This window comes from Nilaparvata lugens, chromosome 12, assembly GCF_014356525.2.
Source record: "Nilaparvata lugens isolate BPH chromosome 12, ASM1435652v1, whole genome shotgun sequence".
NCBI classification, from domain to species: Eukaryota; Metazoa; Arthropoda; class Insecta; order Hemiptera; family Delphacidae; genus Nilaparvata; species Nilaparvata lugens.
This window is the reverse complement of record NC_052515.1, coordinates 22293053-22316211: the sequence shown is the minus strand read 5'-3', so window position 1 is coordinate 22316211 and position 23159 is coordinate 22293053. Positions and strand designations below refer to the sequence as shown.

Genomic DNA, 23159 nt, shown 5'->3' with positions numbered 1-23159 from the left:
CCCAAGGTATTTGAACTCTCTGACGCCTCCCATAACACATTCATCGGCTATTTCCAGATTATATATTCGCTTTCCTGCTTGATTTGTAGACATTCTCGTATATTTCGTTCAAGTTCAAAATGAGTTCCAGTTTGACTCTCAGTTTGAAGAGTTCCTTTAATTTCTTATTTGTCAGCTTTCTCAATTGTCTTCTATAGGATACAGCTGTGATTTAAGTCACGCATCGGTAGACACTTATGTGATATATACTTGATTCTTGTTCATAATGATCCACCAAGAAAATATACCTTCTTATAATTATATTTGAATGATTAAAGATTAAAATATTCAGGTAGTCTATTATAATATTATTTCTCCGTAGCCTACATACGACAAATGACGGAATCAATGATGAGATGTTGGGAGCAGAATGGAAAATCTGCATTTTTCCTTTTGGGCTACTTTTGAATATGAATGAATAGTTCAATTATTATTGTGCAACTAGTGCGCAAAGTGGCAGTTTGCTGCACCGAAAGAAACGTTTACGAACGAGCCGTAGGCGAGGGCGGAATGATTTCTTGAGTGCAGCATAGGAACTTTGCGCATGTATTTCACCTTAAATTTTTCCAACAGCTACCATTGCATATGAGAAGAGGTTGATTATGGGTAAAATTGAGGCTGAAATCCATCAAATGTTTATAATGTAAACATTACTAAACTCTACTCAACTCAACTGTGATATCCTTTGCAGATGATACTGCAGCTATTTTTTCACGGTAATTCATGGAATGAAGTTCATACCATAGCTGAAAATAATATGCTTTTAATCAAGAAGTGGTTAGATAAGAATACCTTGAGTTTAAATATTGAAAAAACGAATTACATAACTTTCTCTGCAAATAGAGTAGGACAGCCCAACGAGAATCATGATTTGAGACTCCATTCTCAGTGCAATTTAAACTTGGGTAATTGTGATTGTCCCACCATTAAAAAAGTCAATAATACTAAGTACTTGGGAATCATAATTGATGAAAACCTTAAACGGGATGTTCATATTAAATACATATGTAGAAAAATTAGATATTTATCTTTTAAATATTACCAAGTTAACAGAATTCTTAATAAGAACCACCTGAAAATGATGTATCATGCTCTAGTCAAGTCAATTCTGCAGTATGGCATAGTTGTTTGGGGAGGCTGTTTCAACTGTCATATTGCTGAATTATTTGTAGCACAAAAACTGATAATTAAAACTATATTAAGCAAACCCAGGCTCTATCCAATGGATATGGTTTTTAGTGATTTTGAGGTCATGACTATACGTCAATTATACATAAAAACCGTAATTGAGTACTTAATAAAATATAGATCCGATTTTCCTCTCACAATAAACTCTACACTTAATTATTATAATCTAAGGGCCACTGCTAACAAATATGTAACCTATAACACTAATATTGAATGTATAAGGAGGCAGTTAATTTACATGGGTACTAAAATAATAAACCTCATTCCAAATCACTTTCTCATGGACAATAAGATCAGCGGAAAAATTAAACGGGATATAAAAACTGGACATACAGTAATTTCTTCTTCCATTTAGATATATGACTCGAGATTTCTGCTCCAGCATTGTCTTTTCATTTTTCAGTGGACTCGCTTACCTTTATTCTGAGTACCTATTCCTCTGTTTTCTTCCTTCCCCCCATTTCTCCCTTACCTTTTTCCCTCATTACTTCTCTTCTCTTCTTTGCCTGCCTATTACATGGGAAACCATAGTTGGCTAGGTATCTTCCTCTCTTTTTTCTCTTCTCCAACACACCCAACCACAAAGCCCATGGTTTTTTATATTTGTAACATTTTATTGTGTTTTATTTGTTTCATATTCTTTGTAATTTTGTTTTGTCTTGTTATGTGTGTTTTTAATAAATTGAAATTGATTGAAATGTCTGTATAATTTTGTTATTAATAACAACTTTAATTTTTCTCAAACTTGATAATCCAATTGAAAATTAATAATTGATAATCTATTCAAATTAAAAATTAAATTAATTCAATAAATTTGAAAATTTGGATTATTTTGAGTAAATCTTCATTTCTAAATATTTTTTCAACCAATCAATTTATGAATGAAAAAAAAATTGTTATTTGAAATCTATATAAATGAAAATCGAGCCTCAAATTTTGACGTTCAATAACTTTTTTGTTTGTGCACCAAATTGATGATTTTTGTTGAGCTATGTTTGTTATGTTCAGGAGCAGGTTTATGGCCTATCAAATTTACGATCAGACTCCAGGACTTTCTCCTACGGTCAAAGTTTACATGTAATCCTTATGGAAGAACATTTGTGAGCTGGTCACACACAGAAATAAAAATCAGCTGTAATAATCATTGCGTCATACATCCAACAGCCGTCGGTAAATCTGTTTTTTTATTTTCTTTCTACTAATTCACAGAATTGTAATTCTAATAATAATGCCGCGTTGCGAACGACGTCCAAACTTGGGTCGTATAACTCGAAATGCTGCAAATTTAGAATATGCACGGGAAAATCAGCAGCAAGGAGATATGTCATTCAATCTCCCAGCAAGCTGCATTCAACTATATCTGAAAATACAAACTGCTGTACAACTAACTAAGCACATAGGAAGTCCATATTGAGAATAAATATACTGATTGTTGGATTATTTTCATAAAAATATAGTGCATCACATTAAGCTGAGACTAAGCACACCTGAGGAGGAGCGGCTTGGTGATACAAAGTAGTGTTGATCTTATGCAGATTGCCTTATCACACCGTTCCACGCCATGTCCGATTCAGTGTGTGTGAGTTCTTCCATTCAAACCAATACAAGCAAGAAGCACTTGGATGCACAATACCGCATCGCGCCTCCTAAGGTGTGCATCCAGCTAAAGTTTGTCATGAGATGGATTAACTATTTGGCGGTACGAAGTTCGCCGGGCCAGCTAGTAATGAATAGAATTAATAATATTCAAAATGTATAATTAAATGAGTTCTCATTTTTATTTATTTGAAAATCAGAAAAAATATAGAGAGAAAAAAATGTGCATTCAAAATACACGCCAACAATGTCAACAGCTGATTGGAATGGCTGCAAGATAATACGCAAAGTATTAAGAGTACGCAAAGTAATACTTTGCGCACTAGAGCGGATAAGTGATTCTTTGCGTTCTGTAATCAGTGCAGGAATGGCCACTTTTCAAGGTAACTGTAGGAAAAATATAAATCTGAGTACCGTTTTTAAATTATTTCGTCACGACATGTATCGGCTACTAATGCTATTTTTAAGTCAAGACTTGAAAAAACAAGTCAAGTGGACTTGAAAAAAAAGTCAAGTTGACTTGAAAATGGCATTAGTAGCCGAAACATGTCGTGACGAAATAATTTAAAAAGGGTACTCAGATTTATATTTTTATTCATAGAGACATATTTTTGTCTAATAATAGAGAAGGATTGAAAACCAATGTTGATCAGGTGCTGACTTTATAACTTGGATCTCACTATAGTTCAATAAGTGAGAGATTCGAATGCAGTTTGTGGTTGGAACATGATTCCATGCCGAATTGGAAATTTATTTACCATAATCGAAACGTGAGTATTGGGATCTACACTATCGTAATTATGGAGAGGTAGAGATCAATGGCGGTGGCTGTCACATGTAGAGCGATAATTCTTCCATGTAGAGTGATTTGCATCATTCCAATTCAATTATGATTACTGTACTCATACTTATAGTTCATGTTTATAATTATCTAAGTCTTCATCAATCCCGTCTCTGAAATGGAAAAACTAAGCTCTGTTATTATCTATCAGAGCATAAACTCCAGAAAATATATATCTTTTGCAGTCACCTGAACGTATCCGGAGAAAACCTGAAGTTTCCCAAAGTTTTCCATTTCCCACACTATAACATTTTCCTCATTGGTTTTTCTTAGGTTTAAACTTCATCAATGTAATTGTTTTCCTCAAAGCTGTCGCTTTTAAACATCTTCACTGAGAAACTTCATATCCACGTGATCTAATTCCTTCAGAATCTTTGGAAGAGTTTCTTCTTACATCTTTAAAGTTATCAGTAAAACAATCCTCCCACATTCATACGGTTCACTAAATTGCAGCACACATGTCAAGACATGTTGGATGAGACTTGTTCTGTATCCGACAGGAGTTGGATACAGTGATATTCAGTTTAAACTGTCAGCTTTACATATGAATAACACTGTCAGCTCACAATTTCACCAATGCTGACAGTTTCAAGAGTAAACCACAATACATATATAGCAAGATATCTGACGAGATTGTTTCAAGGTATTGCACCGCTTCCCACGTATGTATAGACATGGAGCTCTCAGAAGCTCTGACGTTTGGATATCAATCAGACTCCTTCTCTTGATCTTAGGACCGTACGTCACAGTTGAATGAGATGAATAAATTCATGAATCAACTGTTTATTCACGAATATGTTGTTGCTCTGAGTAGCTCTCACCAATAATTTGAGTACATTATTATTTATATTGGACGAACTAGAAGTGTTGCATGAAACAGAAGTATACAATACGGTACTTGATTATAAATATTCATCATTATTATCATATTATGCATCAATACATGATATGAAAATGATATTGACATAAATGAAGAAATCACAGATCAATAACTCAAAACGTATCCATCCAAAGTTTCAAAAAAGGCTAACAGTGGAAGATCATGAACTCATGAATGTGAGAAAGAAGCATGATGTTTCTATGGCTCAGTCTCTTCTACTATGTTTCAATGAAAATTTTTCAATTCTGCCTCAGCTCAGTACAGATAGATTGAATTTGGAACCGTTAAGCTGATTATAATCTCAATTGGCTAGAACTGAACTTATGTTTTTCTTCGTTTTTTGTGGACCGCTAATTCAGTCTTCAGTGTAGATCTCTCCTCTTCACTATTTGAACTGGATTTGATTCTTTCCTTGAGTTCCAAACACTTTGAGCACTGATCTGTAGCAGGTGAACCGAACCCAACATTATAATTTTTAACGAAAACTTTCCTAAAATATTCATATTTGACTTTCAGTCATTCATTATTGACTTTATTATTGTAAGCATTAACAAAGATGTTGAATACTCAAGAAGTGACTAGGAAGATATTGGCGATTATACCTCTACAGTAATGGGACTCTACTGTGTGAAGAAATTCAATAATTTTTTTCACTTCAGTTAGTTTTTGCTCAGAATGTTTTGAGCGATGATCTCCTCACCTTAGCTCCTTTGGTTACTCCCCAACCATAAGTTTATAAAATAATTTTATAAAATCAATCTATAACAACCTTGTATCAACTAGTTTTGTTGCAGTATAGTTTACAGCCAATTATAAGACAACTGGAGTTAGCAAGTTTAGAAGCAGTAATGACATAAGTGGGAGTTAATGAGTTTTGGAGCAGTGAGGTGGTTGGAGTTGGAGAGTTTTGTTACAGTCTTTACTTTTCAGCATAGCTTTTGATGGGGAAATAGAGAGTTTTGGGACAAACCGTTTTCACCATTGAATGAGTTACTGAATTGCCTATCAGGTGATAGAAAAAATTTTTTCTTTCAATATTTTGGAGTTAGTGAGTTTTGGAACTGACCGACTCATATACTAGCAGGTAACCCGTGCTCCGCAAAGGCCCAATTTAAAACGACGCACTAAAATCTTGAAGAGTTTAAAATAGCCCTATAACCATCATCGGTAAATAAAGAATCTATATGAAAAGTCTCAAGAGATCAATTCAGGCTTGATGATGCGCCATTTGTGAATTTCTCATCCCGAACGTGTATAAGTCGATTCTCTCTTTTATTATATCAACACCAACACACTTGATAAAACTTCGGTGTGCCATTATTTTACTCATGCGGGAACATGGAAACATTTCTGAGTTCAATCGTTAATAATGCTGCAAGCTGAAACACAATCATAACTCTGTAATACGATTTTCGAGCTACGCAATATCGATTCGCACGGATTCCATTTATCATGAAACTTATGACAGTCTCTGATTGTGACTGACATTGATAAGTTGGGAATTTCCAATCTACGGACAGCTGGTCCAAAAACTTCCCATCTTATTACAAGAAATCTCATAAAAGATTTTCAGATCTCAGTGTCTTTTCTTAGATTCAAACTGATTCTTATTGATATTTGATGATCTTATATGATCAAATTGATTGATTATTATAGACGAATATAACTTTTTATACCTTCTGGACCGCGATCTTGTGTTATTTATTAATTATTAATTTATTGTTTAGTTTATTTATTGTGTTATTAATTTTAAACACATGGATAACTCTAATGAATGGCAAATAGAACACAATATGAATGAAAACTAATTTTTGTTATGACATATTTCATCTTCTGGTAAACATTCTTTATTCATTTATACAATGAGTACATTATAAAAATGATTGGGAGAGTAAAAATATGGTAACCTTGTGCTATTCCTCTCCCAAATTTAGATAACACATAGTCCGAAATAGGTTATAGGTTACCAACATTTTTGTTTTTTTCAATATCATTGGCTAAAATATTTTTTCAAATTGCTTTCATACTCTTAAAACACACAATCTTGAATGATTGGTTCCGGCAAACTGTTTCGAACCATGAATAACAAGTGAAATCGGTTTAGTTATGTTGTGAATTTATGGCTATTGATATACAAATAGCTATTTCGCAATGCAAGAAGACTTGCCATGAAGATGTTGCCAGCCTGCTTTTTACAAACACTTGAACGCAATAATTAGATTGTTAAGAACCAAAATAGCTGCCGAGTTTAAATTGCGGCTTGTTGAGTTTTTTTCCATGAGGATGAAAACCATTTCGAAGTACATCCTGCCGATGTGTTGAGCTGAATGCGAAATGATGTTTATCCATTACAACTACACTCTTCTCTCCACACACAACATCACAATTATTTCTGTCGAAGAAAGCCAGGCATTACGGTGTTTTATAAAGCATCAGCAGCAGCAGAGCAATCATAAAATATTACTTTTCAAATCTTTCCATTTTTCCTAATCCCATGCAGGGAATCTCAATATAATAATTTTTCCCAACAACATCTCGACAGCAGCATGAATGAGTGTGAGAAATGTGTATTTATTTCTAGAGGGAACCGAGAAATCCAATTTATTTTCAAAATGAATGAGTTCTGTCAACACTCTTAACTGAGTTTGAATATAAATTTTTCCCTCTTGATGAGTAGATATCTGCGTAATGACGTGTCACTCACTGCACACATTTCTACCGATGTGGATGAATAAATGTGGAATGATGAATTAATGAGTGTCATATTCCGGATTTTCTGTTTTGGAATGATATGAAGTCAAACATGGAAAATTATGAGAGAATGGATAAAAGTACCTACTTCAGATTATGACCGTTATCGTGGCATTCCATTCCCAGTGAATGGGTGCTGTGATATGTGTATTTCAGATATCCATTGATTGCACGTGAATCAGAAAGAAGGAATAATCAATAAGTTCCAATGATATTAATCTACTTGGGAATGTACAAGGTAATTGAATCAAGGTCCATGATGATCCAGTGTAATTGCATTTAATCCTGGGTAATTGGGTTAGATCCAGATATCTGATTTCATCTGATATAATCAAAGGTAATGAATAGTTGAGAGAAATTCAACTAATTAAAATATAAAGAGGTAGTCATATGTATGGGAATCCTTCAATAAATTGGAGACTGCTGTAGATATAATCAGAGACAAACAAATAGTTACGCTTAAATGCTCATCCTTTCTCTATGATATGATACTGTAACTTTCAGGATAAGTTGGTAGAATACTCTACCTTTTGACGTACATTTGAATTTCAACCCCTCATAAGGGGGTGACTTATGGGTTGTAACTCGAATATTTAAAATGTAAACACCCATTGTGTAGTACATAATTTTAAAGGCATTTTCATAACAAGAAAGATGACATCAATAAAAATTTTCTATAATACTGTTCTCCAAAATGGCATCTGATTGAACATGATCAATTATTTCTTTAAAAACTAAAACTTCAAACCGCCGCCATATTGGATAAAAGTATCAAGCATTTTGGATAAAAGCATAGAACATTTTCTTTGATGTCGTCTTTCTTGTTTCAGAGAGGTCTATAAAAAACTTCAATCAGCCGCCATTTTCGATACAAGTATCATAGAACATTTTTATCGATGCCATCTTTCTTTTTTTAAAAGGCCTTTGAAACTATGTAACACACAATGGGTGTTTACATTTAAAATATTCGATTTACAACCCCTAATTCACCCCCTTATGAGGGTTTGAAATTCAGTTGTACGTCAAAGGTAGAGTATTCGACCAATAACTTATCCTGAAAGTTACTGTATTATAATAATCATAGAGAAAGGATAAGCGTAAGTTTCAGTATTTAAGCGTAACTATTTGTTTGTCTCTGATTATATCTACAACAGTCTCCAATTTATTCAAGGGTTCCCATACATATGAATCACTCTGTATATAATTCTATAAAAACGCTACTTTCATTCATAAAAATGTTTTACAGTTACCTTAGGTACACTGAATCAATTGCCATTTGTTGGGCAATTCCTTATTTATCACTAGCAGGTGACCCGTGCTCCGCAAGGGTCTAATTAAAAACTAGACCTACTAAAATCTAGAGAAATTCAAATTCTTGGTAAATTAAGGATCAATTTGAAAATTTCAAATCGATCAGTCCAGTAGTTCAGATGTGACGATGCGACATTCGTCAATTTCCTATCCCGTGAGTGTATTAGCCGATTCTTTCCTTTATCATAATTACAGATATCTGCAGCTAATATTCCACTCTCATCTTTATTAGTCCAGTCAAGGAAAGGTTATAGAGGGAAAAGTTGGGAAGACAATTTATTCTTGACACCGCAGATCTGTTTAGAGTAGTAGGGAGGTATACATATAAAAAATCCCCACCCCTACCCACTGTCCTAAGGGCGTAGGGGTGGTTAAAAGGTACCATTTTTTGGTTTCTCGCATAAAACTCAAAAACTATGTATCCTAAGGACTTGACTGTCATTATATTTAATGCCTTACAAGCTCATAATAAGCATAGATTTTCCAGTCGATTTTTAAAAAATTATAAAAGCAAAAATAGAATAAAATTGGTTGCAAATGTGTTTTTTCAAAAATGTCAAACCTTCAAGAGCGGATATCTCGAAAACTAGAGAAGATATAAAAAAAAGTTGTATGATGAATATTATAGGAAATTATATGTAAGCTTTAATTTGTTATAAGACAGTCAAGTTCTTGAGATACGAAGTTTTCGAGTTTCATGCGAGAAACCAAAAAATTGTACTTCTAAACCACCCCACCCTCTTAGCACAGTGGGTAGGGGTTAAGAATTTTGATATGTTTGCCTCCTTACTACTCTTAACAGGACTGTGGGGTCAAAAATTGTCTTCCAAACATTTCCCTCTATACCCTTTTTTGAGCATTCATTGCCTGGACTATATCCATAGTTTTAATCTCACGGTGTTGAATCTACCAGATATAATGTTGCTTTGTTCGTGGAACTGTGAATTACCGAAATCACTCTCTGAAGATTTGAACCAAGACTTAGAGTGGAACCATTTCAGCTCAAAGTCCATGAAGTGAAAATCCAATCAACAAAAAACAAAACTAATCAGTGTTGAAACCTTTTACTTCTCGTACTACCCATATTTGAGCTGTATTTCTTCTTGTACCAACATAGAAGAGCATTTTAATCACAAGAAGACATAGAAAATTGAATGATGCACTGCAGTTCCAACAATTATTTCTCTAGCTTGAAGGATTTGAGCTGCGATTTAAGAGGATTGAATTTGGATTGCAAATCTGTTCAACAACTTGCTGGAACTGTTCGAATTCTTGACGAGAAAAGAGAGAACACCAAACTGCTGAGAGTGGGCAGAAAGCTGATGGAACAGAATGAGATCACATTAGTTGCAAATCAAGTTCACTTTACTCGCTTTTCCCGATTATTGAACCAACTCGAGGTACTCGTACTTTTTGTCTAAAAACGCGACTATTGAATTCTCGGTGAATCCTTATTAAGAGGAAAGAACATGCCCGAAGCTGAATCCAATTTTGCGTCATGAAATATCATACTCTTTTAAAAGACATTATGAGCCTTATTATAAGACATTATAAGCGGCATGTCCTTTCATAAAATATTCTCAAGTTACAAATTAGGAAAATATTAATAAGAAGCAGCATTTGAAGTGTTGCACCCTAAGGTTCAGAGACTTGTACTATTGTCATGGCAGGATAAAGAGCACTAAATGCTTTTGAAGTATGGTGTTTGAGACTCAAGTTGGAATAGAGACTGATGGAATCACTAATGAGGAAGTATTTCAAAGGGTTGAGGAAAAGCGATCTCTTTTGAGTATTCTGAAGGACAGACGGCATTCCTGGCTTTGCCAGATATTACATTTTCTTGTAATTTATGTAAATTTTCAAAAACTCTTGGGGCTAGACTCTACAGTTTGTTCGTGTGCATCAAAAATATTGCGAACACTGTATCAACGATCAATGTTTTGTTCACAAAACAAATAGATGGAAATAACACGGGCTCTAACAATAACAAACGAATAAAGTTAGTCGATGATGTTCAATCCCAGTGAATGTTTATTGTCACAATGTAGAGGAGACTCTTCAATCAAAACTCTGTTGCACAATATTGTTTGTTCATTTTTTCCCTCCCACAATAATTTCCTTTAACGTGTTAGCTGAACAGTAGAAAAAATGTCTAGGAGAGCAGAATATTTAAAAATCACAAAAATCCATCACTGAGTTTCAGAGCAGGGCATCGAACCAATGTTATTTCAGAGATGAGAAGAATGGACTAATAATCTGTGAAGTTATATCCCATTGGGGAAAAATATCTGAAAATGTTGTTTCCTGGGTGATTATTTCATCTCGAATATGCGTCGGAACCCACACATGGAGTCACTTGAAAATACTAATGAAGGGTGAACAACCAAGTGAAGCATGAAATATCAAAGTACCGTAAGCTAACTTTGTTCATCTCTGATGTAAGCCTACTCGAGCTTGGAGCTTGCTGAAAAAATGTGCGGGATTTCAAAAATTTTGGATGGGGAAAATTGGATTTCAGTATTGGTTTTTCTAATTTGAGAGTGTGCATTATATTGAGCCGTATATCGATGCAACCATTCTGTAAAGGCTGATGGATTCTCCCAAAAAGTGATTTTACATCTCTCGTCAGCTTTTCTGATGTAGGCCTATATCCCGTGACGATGAAATTATTGATTTTTGACTCGGCATTTTAAATATTTGATTCATTATACTATACTATCGATATTTGAATGAGATGTAATTACAGTATTTGATAATATCCGTATTGAAACTCTTGTTCACTCGCTACTAATGTGCTCGAGATTGTGCTCAGAAATGTAATCAACTCTCAAACTGTTCAGTGATTCACTGTAAAAATCTATTGTGAGAAATCTAATTAGAGTATGAGCTAATAGATTGTAGCACTATAGAGATGGGTACCCAGCAAAAGCATGATATCTGATAGCAAGATAATTTTAAGAGAATGAAGCAGATCCATTGAATAAAGTAAAATAAAATTTTCTGATAAATGGAGAAAAATAAAATCTAGTAAATAGTACTACTGTTAAGCTTGTAATGTATGAAATCCACTTTCAATCCAACAAGCCAATCCAACTTCGGCTTTGTGATCTGATTTGAAGTACAAAGTTCACTTATGAGAAGTTTCATTAGTTCCATAGAGGAGCATTATTGAAAAAGTTAGAAGTTGTTGGGTGCTGTTCTCAAACACTAAATTATAATTCTTTAAGATATTCCAGATTTCAGTAACTTCAATTTCATTGCACTTGATAAACAGTTCATTGACCTCCAACTATTGAACTGAATACTGTTATATCTGTAAGGAACAAATGACTTGAAACTCTGGGCATCTAAGAGAAACTTTAGACCAAAGTAAGCAACAATGAATTAAATTGGAATTCCATTGAAAATGTCTTCCTCCAATAGAACAGATAATTTCCATACTCTTCAACTCCTATTACTTAGATAACAGGAACTTTTCTGCTTCATGGGAACAAGGATATAATATTATCGGTACTTGAATAATGTGAGAGTATGAGACTTGAAGGATCCTTCCTAAATTAGAGCGACCCATCAACTTTGTCGTTTCCATCAGGAGTATGAACAGTGAAACTCACTTTAATCTGCAATCGACATAGTTTGATAGGTAGGCAGGTAGGTAGGTATTCAAGATGAACACAGGAAGGTAACTTGAGGATTGCTGAAAGTTTCAAGTGAATCCCACAGTACATTCACCAATCCAACATTTCCATCCAGAAATAAGTTAATATTCGGTGGAGCGTACAATCCAGCAAATCTGACTACTCGTCTGGAAGGGAAGATTGATTTCTGATTCCTGCTTTCACGACGTCGACGTATCTGAATAGGAAGATGAAGTCTGATTCTCAATATGAATTCATCTGAAAGAGAGAATCGTTTCCAGTGCATATTTTCCTGATATTATGTTTCACATTCAAAAGGTGAATCTTTTACTGGGAATCTGAAAATAAGGTTTTCCCAGTACGTTAGGGTCAACACATTCTGAAGATCTGAGACTTCCATCAATGAGTGAATATACTCCATCAAAATGACAATAGTTATCTATTTATCTATTTAAATGAAAATCGAGCCTTAAATTTCGACATAAATTTTTTAAGTGTGTACTGAATTTGATTATTTTTTTAGCTGTGTTTGTTACGTTCGGGAGCAGGTTTATGGCCTATCAAATTATTTATGATCCGACTTCAGGACACATTTCTACGGACCTTCAAATTTTACATGTAATCCTTACGGGAGAAGATTTGTGAGTTGGCAATACACAGAAATTAAAATCAGCTGTTATAATCATCGGGTCATCCAAGAGCCATGATAGATCTGATTTTGACCGAACGAAGTGAGGCATTTGTTTAAGTGTTCAAATGTTTAAATGTTTAAATGTTTAAATGTTTAAATGTTTAAATGTTAAATGTTTAAATGTTTAAATGTTTAAATGTTTAAATGTTTAATGTTTAAATGTTTAATGTTTAAATGTTAAATGTTTAAATGTTTAAATGTTAAATGTTTAAATGTTAAATGTTTAAATGTTTAAATGTTTAAATGTTTAAATGTTTAAATGTTTAAATGTTTAAATGTTTAAATGTTAAATGTTTAAATGTTTAAATGTTTAAATGTTAAATGTTTAAATGTTTAAATGTTTAAATGTTAAATGTTTAAATGTTTAAATGTTTAAATGTTTAATGTTTAAATGTTTAAATGTTTAAATGTTCAAATGTTTAAATGTTAAATGTTTAAATGTTTAAATGTTTAAATGTTTAAATGTTTAAATGTTTAAATGTTTAAATGTTTAAATGTTTAAATGTTTAAATGTTTAAATGTTTAAAGTTTAAATGTTTAAATGTTTAAATGTTTAAATGTTTAATGTTTAAATGTTTAAATGTTTAAATGTTTAAATGTTTAAATGTTTAAATGTTTAAATGTTTAAATGTTTAAATGTTTAAATGTTAAATGTTTAAATGTTTAAATGTTTAAATGTTTAAATGTTAAATGTTTAAATGTTTAAATGTTTAAATGTTTAATGTTTAAATGTTTAAATGTTAAATGTTTAAATGTTTAAATGTTTAAATGTTTAAATGTTTAAATGTGTTAAATGTTTAAATGTTTAAATGTTTAAATGTTTAAATGTTTAAATGTTTAAATGTTTAAATGTTTAATGTTTAAATGTTTAAATGTTTAAATGTTTAATGTTTAAATGTTTAAATGTTTAAATGTTTAAATGTTTAAATGTTTAAATGTTTAAATGTTTAAATGTTTAAATGTTTAAATGTTTAAATGTTTAAATGTTTAAATGTTAAATGTTTAAATGTTTAAATGTTTAAATGTTTAATGTTTAAATGTTTAAATGTTTAAATGTTTAAATGTTTAAATGTTAAATGTTTAAATTTTAAATGTTTAATGTTTAAATGTTTAAATGTTTAAATGTTAAATGTTTAAATGTTTAAATGTTTAATGTTTAAATGTTTAAATGTTCAAATGCTTGAATGTTTAAATGTTTAAATGTTTAAATGTTGGAATGTTTAAATGTTTGAATGTTTAAATGTTCAAATGTTCAATATCTCAATGTAACTCGGTAAAAAATCAGCAGCTGTGTAGACTATGAATTGCATGCCTCATTGCATGCCTTATTGAATGCAATTCTTATGCACTATCAAATAGGATGCAAAGAACTTAATAACAGCTTGTCTGGGCGCCTATAGATGTCTTCTGGTTTTCATTTATTGTGGCTGATGTCACATGTCCTAAACTCTACCTCCATAAATATTAAAGTGGGATCATTTTAATGTGAATTTGCATAAATCTGAATAGAGTTTATTCAATTGCTTTGATTATTGACGACCATTATATGATTTCTTCCTTTGATCTTAGCTTGAAACCAAAAGCTTAAGGATGAAGATTTGGATGTAAACTAACATGTAACTCAGTTCAATTTCTATCTAAATTGACAACTTTAGAATTTACTTGTGATCTATCAATATCAATAGGTTTGTCTTGTGTCGTGATAACATCATGAAAGGAAATAGGAGCAGATAATGGGATAATTTTTTAGCTGATTTTGAAACATGAAAATATCAGACCAAGTAGCATAAAAAAGCATGTTCAATTTCAAGCAGGATTAAATTTCATGAGAATTAATAAGAGCAGGGTTTTTCTTAATAGAAGGCTTCTCTGGTTCGTTCTCGTGGTATTCAGTCCAGATTATGAATTAACAGACAGTGCAACTGTTCTTCTCAAGGCCATGGCTGCGTACAAACATGGAGCAACAGAGGAACCAATACAACAGAAGCTGAAGAGATTAGTCGCATTCCTATCACCTCACAATGAGCATTACTTTCAACTACTATATGTTTGGAAAGATCGATTTTAAATTTCTTTTGCTATCTATCATCCGATCACTTACTGAACCTATTTTTCCAGATGTTCCATGAATACTGCAATGTTTTAAAATAAGGTGGCCAAATTTGGTGACTCAACTACAGTTATTATAATGTTTTTTATTTGCTCACATTTTCTTACGTTTTCAACAGACTATGGAAAACTTTTTTTGATCAGCTGCTACTTGAGGGACCAATAATCTTTTCTCTTGGTAGTTCAACAAATTTTCCCAGAGTTGAGACCTGTTCCAAAATATTTTTTTTTGTCGCAAGCACAATATATTCATGATTTAATCAAAATCGTGAGAGCCGTTTTCGAGATCCGTCCGACATAGATACATATATCCACAAACACACATATTCAAACAAATTGCTTTCTTAGTATAATTATTGACTTCAATGATTATGATTTCATTCAATGAGAGCTTAATTCACATAATAATAACAGCTGGCATCAAAAGCAGAAATGTCAAACATGATTGAAATTGAAACAGTAGCGATCATCAGCATTATTTTCTTCATCTGATTTAAAGTAACCAGATTATAGCAAGATTCACATCAATGTGTCAGCATTGTTTGAAAGGGGAGAATTAATGCTATTAATGAGGAATACTGACAGTCAACGAACTGTCAACTTAAACATATTCTCCAATATTTTTATCGAAAGCTACCTTCTATTTTCTTTGGTAGTACAATCAATGTTTGGGAATAATTGATTCATGGGAAAAGCGCCTTACTTCTATGCAAGATATTTTCACATTAGGAAAAGCAACAACAGCTATTTGGCCGTTTTAATAAATAACCCCTTTCTTTCGCCCAAGTTAAATTTTGGCTGAATTTCCTCATTCTTTACAAACAGATTCCACAACGGACACTTCTGAAGTTTTCAAAATACCCATTCAAGCAGTTTTCGCGATCTGTCGGATACACAAACAAAATTCGTCTTGATAGAATAGGATCAATTTATTGATAGAAGCAACTCCCGTCATAAAAGTTTGTTTTATGAAAAATGAAAATTATCTATACTCCCAGGAATAGCTCTGATTGAAGCAGCAATGCCCAATCAATTTGTTCTCGATAAATGAATTTTAATTAATTCTTCAACTTGGTGCCAACCTAATGAAATAATCTCAACTTAATGCCAACCTGACAAAATTTTTAATTGGTCGCCAGTTATCAACTGTTTCGAATAGGTAGTCTCTCTAGATTATAGTTCTATAGTAACATATGATATGGACATTTCAATTATTTGAATATATTCCAATTGTATATTACTTGATATATTTCAAGAGATTGGGGGAAGAAGAATATACATGCTAAAAGACGAACTTTAAACCCTTAAAAACCACCCTTAGAGTTGAAATATCGCAAGAAGTTTTCTTAGTGAGCACCTAGGACGTATGAGGAAGCTATATTCTAAGTTTTGTTGCAATCCATCCAGTAGTTTTCCAGAAATCGTGATCAGTGAGTCAGTGAGATAAGAATTTTATAATATAATAATATATATATATTTAAGCTTAGTGACATCAGAGTTTGGGGGAATTACTTCTCTTTTCATAGTATCCTTAAAATGCAAAATTTCAACAAACCTTGTGTATACATCGACGCCCAGTTGAAAAAGTAATATTTCTGCCAAATCTCATCGAATTCTATCAACGCGTTCGGCCGTAATCGCGTTACATACAGACAGACAAAAGCAAATCGAGTTGAAACATAGACCTCACTACGTTCGGTGAATAAAGATAAAGAGAAATGCAAAACCGTCGACTTGAATCTAAGACCTCACTTCGCTCGGTCAAAAAATGTGTAATCCTACTTTTCATGTACACATTCTAATCAAACTTCTGTTTTTTGTTTTTGCTTGCAGACTGATGAGTAATGCACCACCACCACGTCCCTCCATACGGCAATTGGACTCTGTTTAGCCACTACAACTCCAGCCACTACCACGACCAGGACCTGCAATACGGTGACTATAAACAGTACGACGAAGAATCATGGCCGCCCACCCAGGAATGCCCCGCCATCATGAAACTCTTCGACCTGGACTTCTTCCATCTGTACTACATCCCCACCATCATATCCGTGGGACTGGTGGGGAATCTGTTGTCGTGTGTTGTGTTTTTGCGGACCCATTTGAAGATGAGAAGTTCGAGTTATTATCTGGCGGCGCTGGCTACGGCTGATTTTGGATTCAATGTGACACTGCTGCTGGTGTGGCTGAGTGGATTTGGGCTGAGGGTGTTCAATGAGGAGGGGTGGTGTCAGGGGGTGGTGTACTTCTCCTCTGTCTGCAGTTTCCTCAGCGTCTGGTTGATTGTGGCATTCACCGTGGAGAGATTCATTGCGGTTCAGGTAAGCCAGTTACATTCACTCTATTGTAGTTACAATATTCCAACATATATTCTACATTATATTCTGTCTTCCGGTTGATCAACGGTAATGGGGGGCTGAGCTTAGCGGGGGGTGCACGCGCATGTGTGTGTGTGTGTGTTTTCTTTTCTTGCTTTCATATTTTTCATAGTTTTGATACTTCCATTTATACTCCTATATTCAGTCTCAAAATTAACTAATTAAGTGAAATTTTAAGAAATGCAAGTTTAACTTCAAAAGAAAACTCTAAAGAGAGATAGTAAGAAATACTCTTTTTCTCTCTCAAAATTAATTTAATGCTAGAAGTATTTAATATTAATTTCCTTATTTTTCTCATCTTGCTTATAAGGTTTGTAGCCATATTGTTTTTTTTCTTTGCTTCTTCGATCATTTTTTCATAAACTTTTTATTCATTTCCTAACAGATCTTTGTCATTTAACATAATTATTAAGAATGCTCTACTTTCAAGTCTATTCAACTAATCCACTTATTATTGTTATTTTTACTATTTTTTCATATAAAATATTGCTTTGTTTCATTTTTCTTTTACTGAGTATCGTTGTTAAATAATGATTTAGTATTTTATTGGAGGGTCAAGTGTAAGAGAGGGCCAACTGCGCCCTAACTTCGCCCTCCTAGGTCAAAATAAAGGCAGTCATTCAATTCAATTCAATATTCCACTTATGAATTTGAAAACTTTGACTTATGTATTTCATTTGAATAAAGGCTCGAATCAATCAACGAGTACCAGATATTATATTATATAACGATGTATTTATTCGAAGAAACTAATTGGTATCACCAAAATTCATTTATTCATAACCAGAATGCTCCTTTCATGTGTGAATGCTATGCTGAGTTTACTGGATATGAATGAAATTTTCCATGTTTTGCTACGATGTGAACATGAAAACATGCAGTTGAAATGTTTATTGCGCATGATCATAGATAATTGCTCCCTACTAGAGTGGGTGTCATATGAAACACCACCGCTACCCATTAATTAATCAATTAATTAAGGACTCAAATTAATTAGAGGAGAATAGCTTCACTCATATTGCAATGATTAAACACAAATTTAGAGAAAACTTAGAATACTGTTGGTGTATTCATGCACTTTATCTATGAGGGCATTCCAGGATGGAAATAGTATTTGGAAATATCTTCCCGACTCGCTCCGGGAATTGAAATGATTGAAAGGAAACTTGAATTTCTAGAACAGATGCATGTTCCCGGGAATTTTATATTTATTTATCATTTACAATCAACTTGAGGGCAAAGAAACAGACTACAGTCCAAAACTTCTTTTCATCCCAATTTCATAAAATAAATTGTCCAAATAAAGGTTATGTGCGACTTTCCAATTCTTTACTAATTTCCACATTGAAACAAAACACAAACACTTGAAACAATTAATGGAAGAGTGTCAGTTCCAGTTCAAAAATGATTGTTCTTGGTCTGACTTAATTTCAGATAGAATATGGTACGTGAATTAGATGTTATTGAAATATTAATTTCGTCAGGACAGAAATACTTGGCTTAATATGGTCATAATCAAAATCAATTCAAGCAATGTACATTCTTCAAGTGAAACACAAATTTCTCATATCTCATACATCATTCACTTATTATGAAATCATAATACATTTTTATCGATTGAAGATGCAATTTCTTCACGTATCATGGAGACAGAATTTATCAAAACAAGAAGAGTCGCCAATTGTACAGATATCAATCGAAAAATGAAACGTTGACCTAATATTATAGACGTTATAAATTATTGTAATCAAATATTACGACAAAAACTCATTGCGAGCTAACAAAACTCCATCAACTATAATATCACACATAGATCAGGAATTTACTTTTTCGAGACTGAGTACAGTATTAATCTCCAGTAGAGAGGAAAACGCAATATTTTGGAAATTACTGTCATAACAGAGTTAGACATCTGTTAATGTTTATTCATCAGAACACCAAAAAACCACTCAGTTCACCACTGAAAATCACAGATCGTTGAAATGAAACAGCAGGCAGTTTCCATAAATGGAATTTTGTTTCGAGAGATGAGAATTGTTGATTGTAAAGTTCACTAAAATAATTGCACCATCCGGTAGCATCGAATCTGGTGAATGGTGTAGATAAGCTTTTTTCTCATTCGCTCATAGGAATAATAATTCCAGAAATTGCGTCATTGGTTATTCTTGTTCTGATAGGGAAAAAGTCGAGGGATTAAAACCCACACACTGCTGAAGTATGAGAGATCCACTCTCATTGGTTGAATGGGAAGCATAGTGTTGTTAGCTTCTATAGAAATGCTGACAGTTCATAGTGAATTACAGTATTAGTTTTTTGAGAGAGAATGGATGATAATGTGAAGTGGGTTTTCCGTTTGGAAGGAGCTTTCAAACGATTTCTTGTGAAGCACTGTGTAGTAAACTCAAATTCTCCAGAACTATCTTTTCTCAGCTTTAATAAGTATCTCCACACAGGGCGAATCATCGATCTCTTCTCTTTCACATGTTATTCATTCTCTCACTCCATCCCATTCTTCTCACGCTCCCTGCTCTATCCTATCACATGTCCTTAGTAACACACATTTTATCCAATTTTCACATACTGCACATTTCATTTTTCTCTTCCTCATTCGGAATCACTTCCACAAAAAGTTCACATTCCCCTTCTCTCACACACCACATAGCTTTCCCTTTTCTTTTTTCACTTCCTTTCTCACTTCCCTCTTCTTCTATTTAATTTTTCTCCCTCCCAAATGAAATGGATCCTGTGAAATGTAAAGGGTTGTGTAGCAGAGAAAAACCGGAAGTCCCAGCTCCGATCTTAATAACGATTCTAAATCAATCAATATCTCTCTTTCTCATTAGCACTCCTTCAATATTTTTCCACTCTTACATTTTCTAGAGTATTCTAGTTTTTATATCCTTCTCCTTCTGACTTCCACGGTATAGGCCTGATTGCCTGTTACGGTCTTTAAAACTACCGGTCTTTAAAACTTAAAACTTCCTGGAAGATTTTTCGTTCGTGTTCAAAACAAAAATATGTTTAATGCTAACCGGATTTGTCATACTTATGAAACACGAAGTAATAGTACAGGATTATTCCAGTCCCCTATCATTGACTGACTCTTCTCGAAAGGGACCGTATTATTCAGGACTCTAGTCTTTTAATTGCATTCCAGAGGATATAAGGCTGTGCAGCAGCTATAAGTTATTAGTATCAAAGATAATTGGGACACTGTTAGAGGCTTGTCCTTATACCATTGAGGAGTGTTTTATGGCATTCATGTTCTTGAAATGACATGTTGTATGCCACTTGAGCACTGCTCAGATTTGTGGCTTCAGACAACATAAAATATAATAATAATTTAAAATAGTCTTGGCAATTGAAATTTATAAAAAAAAAATGATACTTAACTTTATAATCCTGTCTAGACTTTCTATCATTTCTCATATTATTTCTAACACTATCTTTTTTTTCTAAGTTCGATCGAAAGGACATCCTTCTTGAAGGATCATTTGAAATGCATTATATTACGTTATACTCGGAATACATAATATTATTATTATCATAAAAACCGTCACTTAACCATATTATTGTTCAATTGCAAGATACACAGATGCAGTGGTTAATTTTTATCAACTCTCTTACACTTGCTCTCACTCTCTCTCTCTCACTCTCACTTTTAAAAGCATTTGATACTGTTGATCACAAACTTCTTCTAAAAAAATTAGCCTTGGTTTTAATCATCAATCTATAGTTTGGTTTGATTCATATCTTACAGATAGGAAACAGTGTGTCTCTCTTGGAGAGAACAGGTAAAATTGGTTAAATGTTTCACATGGTGTGGTGTTCCTCAAGGTTCAACTTTAGGCCCTCTTCTTCTCACTCTGTATGCAAATGACATTCCCTCTTCTATACAATTTTCCAGTTTCCTTACATATGCAGATGACCTTCAAATCTATGCAAGTTGTCCTATCATTAAACTAAATGAAACCGTGCAAAAAATGAATCAAGACAAAAGTTCAATAGTGGATTGGACAAGACGAAACGGCCTCAGACACAACCCAAGCAAAACAAAATCCATAATTATTATTGGTTACTCACGTTTAGTAAACAATAGCGACTTCAACTAGATACATAAAATAATTGTGTCGATGGTAGTGTGATCCTCTACTGCAGCTCAGTGAAAAACCTAGGCATCATTATGGATAAAAGCCTCGACTGGTCAGAACAAGTCAATAAAACCTGTAGAAAGGTTTTCTCAGCAATGCATTCACTGAAAAAATTACAAGATGTCCTTCCTAGAAGTATACGATTACTACTGATCCAATCTCTGTTTTTTCCACATTTCACGTACTGCAACTCTGTCCTCAAAGACATGCAAGTTACACTCAATGATAAAATGCAGCGCTGTCAAAATTATTGTCTACGTTTTGTTTACTCTCTTGAACGCCATAAACATATCACCCCAGCACACATTGCTAGCTCTACCCTGAAGCTTCCCCATCAGAGACGTTTCATAATAATCAAACTTGTTAGAGATACTTTGAAATATTGCAATCCTAATTATTCCAAAAATGATTTCAAATTTATTTTCGATGTTAGGAGGATAGATGCTTCCCATACTAGAACTGGTGCTATTTGCACTCTCAGGATATCTAATCACCGAACTACTATCTATTCTAAAACATTCCTTGTCAGTGCTTGTCGTGAATGGAATAAACTTAAAATAGAATAAACTCTATAAATAAATAGTAAAATAGAATAAACTCTATTAAATGCATTGAGAGTCGAGCGGGCTTTATCTTGTCTTTGAAATAATATCTTATAGAAAAAATGACTGAATCTGTCCAACCCTAGAGCACTGCATGACAAATATTCTAATCTCCCTCCCTTTCCATCCTTCATTCCATTCATTCATCCATCTTACATAATATATTCATTATCTCACCTCAAAATTTTCTGTTCTTTAGTATTGTATATCGTCATTATTACTCAATTAATTTCTAAAATCTTAATTAAATCCTGCATGACAAATATTCTAATCTCCCTTCCTTTCCATTCATTCATCCATCTTACATAATATATTCATCTCACCTCAAAATTTTCTGTTCTTTAGTATTGTATATCGTCGTTATTACTCAATTAATTTCTAAAATCTTAATTAAATCCCACCCGATAAGGTTTGTTTCATTTATCTATTTTGAATCATTAATGCAATATTGTATTCACTATTACTCATTCTAATATCATTCATCTTATTCATTAATCCCATAATTCTAGATTCAAATCATATATTCACATGTTATAAAATACCTAAAAGCTGTATTCCATCACAACCCGGTCAAGTGTTTATGGGAAGGATATTATGTTATATCCTTCTTAGAGAATCGACAATTATTTGTTGATACACCGCCGATTTATGAAGTTAGACTACATCAAAATTTTATATTATAGTTATTCTAATTGCATTTAATCTTTATGCTCATTGGTCAATTTTTTATACTTTGTAAAATTCAATGAATAATTAGCATTACCGTAATTTAATGTAAATTAGTGTATAAGCCAGTAATTATTGTAACATACATAAATAAAGAAATCTAATCTAATCTAATCTCTCTTCAGTCTCTCTCTCTCTCTCTTCTCTCTCGCTCTTTTGCTTCTCTTCGATGCGGCTTCAATAACTCTGATTTTGAATGGTATCAATATCAGCTCACAGTAGCTTTTCCTCTCTCTGTCGCCGCCTTTTCACCATTTT

At 33.1% G+C, this 23159-nt stretch overlaps 2 protein-coding genes across 2 annotated transcripts in view; one reads left to right on the top strand and one right to left on the bottom strand.

The window, feature by feature from the left end:
• LOC111055871 (dynein heavy chain 1, axonemal) overlaps positions 1–23159 on the bottom strand; it is a 357355-nt gene that overhangs the window by 189040 nt on the left and 145156 nt on the right. The window lies entirely within an intron of this gene.
• LOC111058990 overlaps positions 1–23159 on the top strand; it is a 104534-nt gene that overhangs the window by 2997 nt on the left and 78378 nt on the right. Inside the window, exon 2 of the mRNA XM_039439159.1 lies at positions 16878–17365. Coding sequence (XP_039295093.1) covers positions 16889–17365 — 477 coding nt within the window. The 5' untranslated portion in view covers positions 16878–16888. The remainder of the gene's footprint in view (positions 1–16877; positions 17366–23159) is intronic.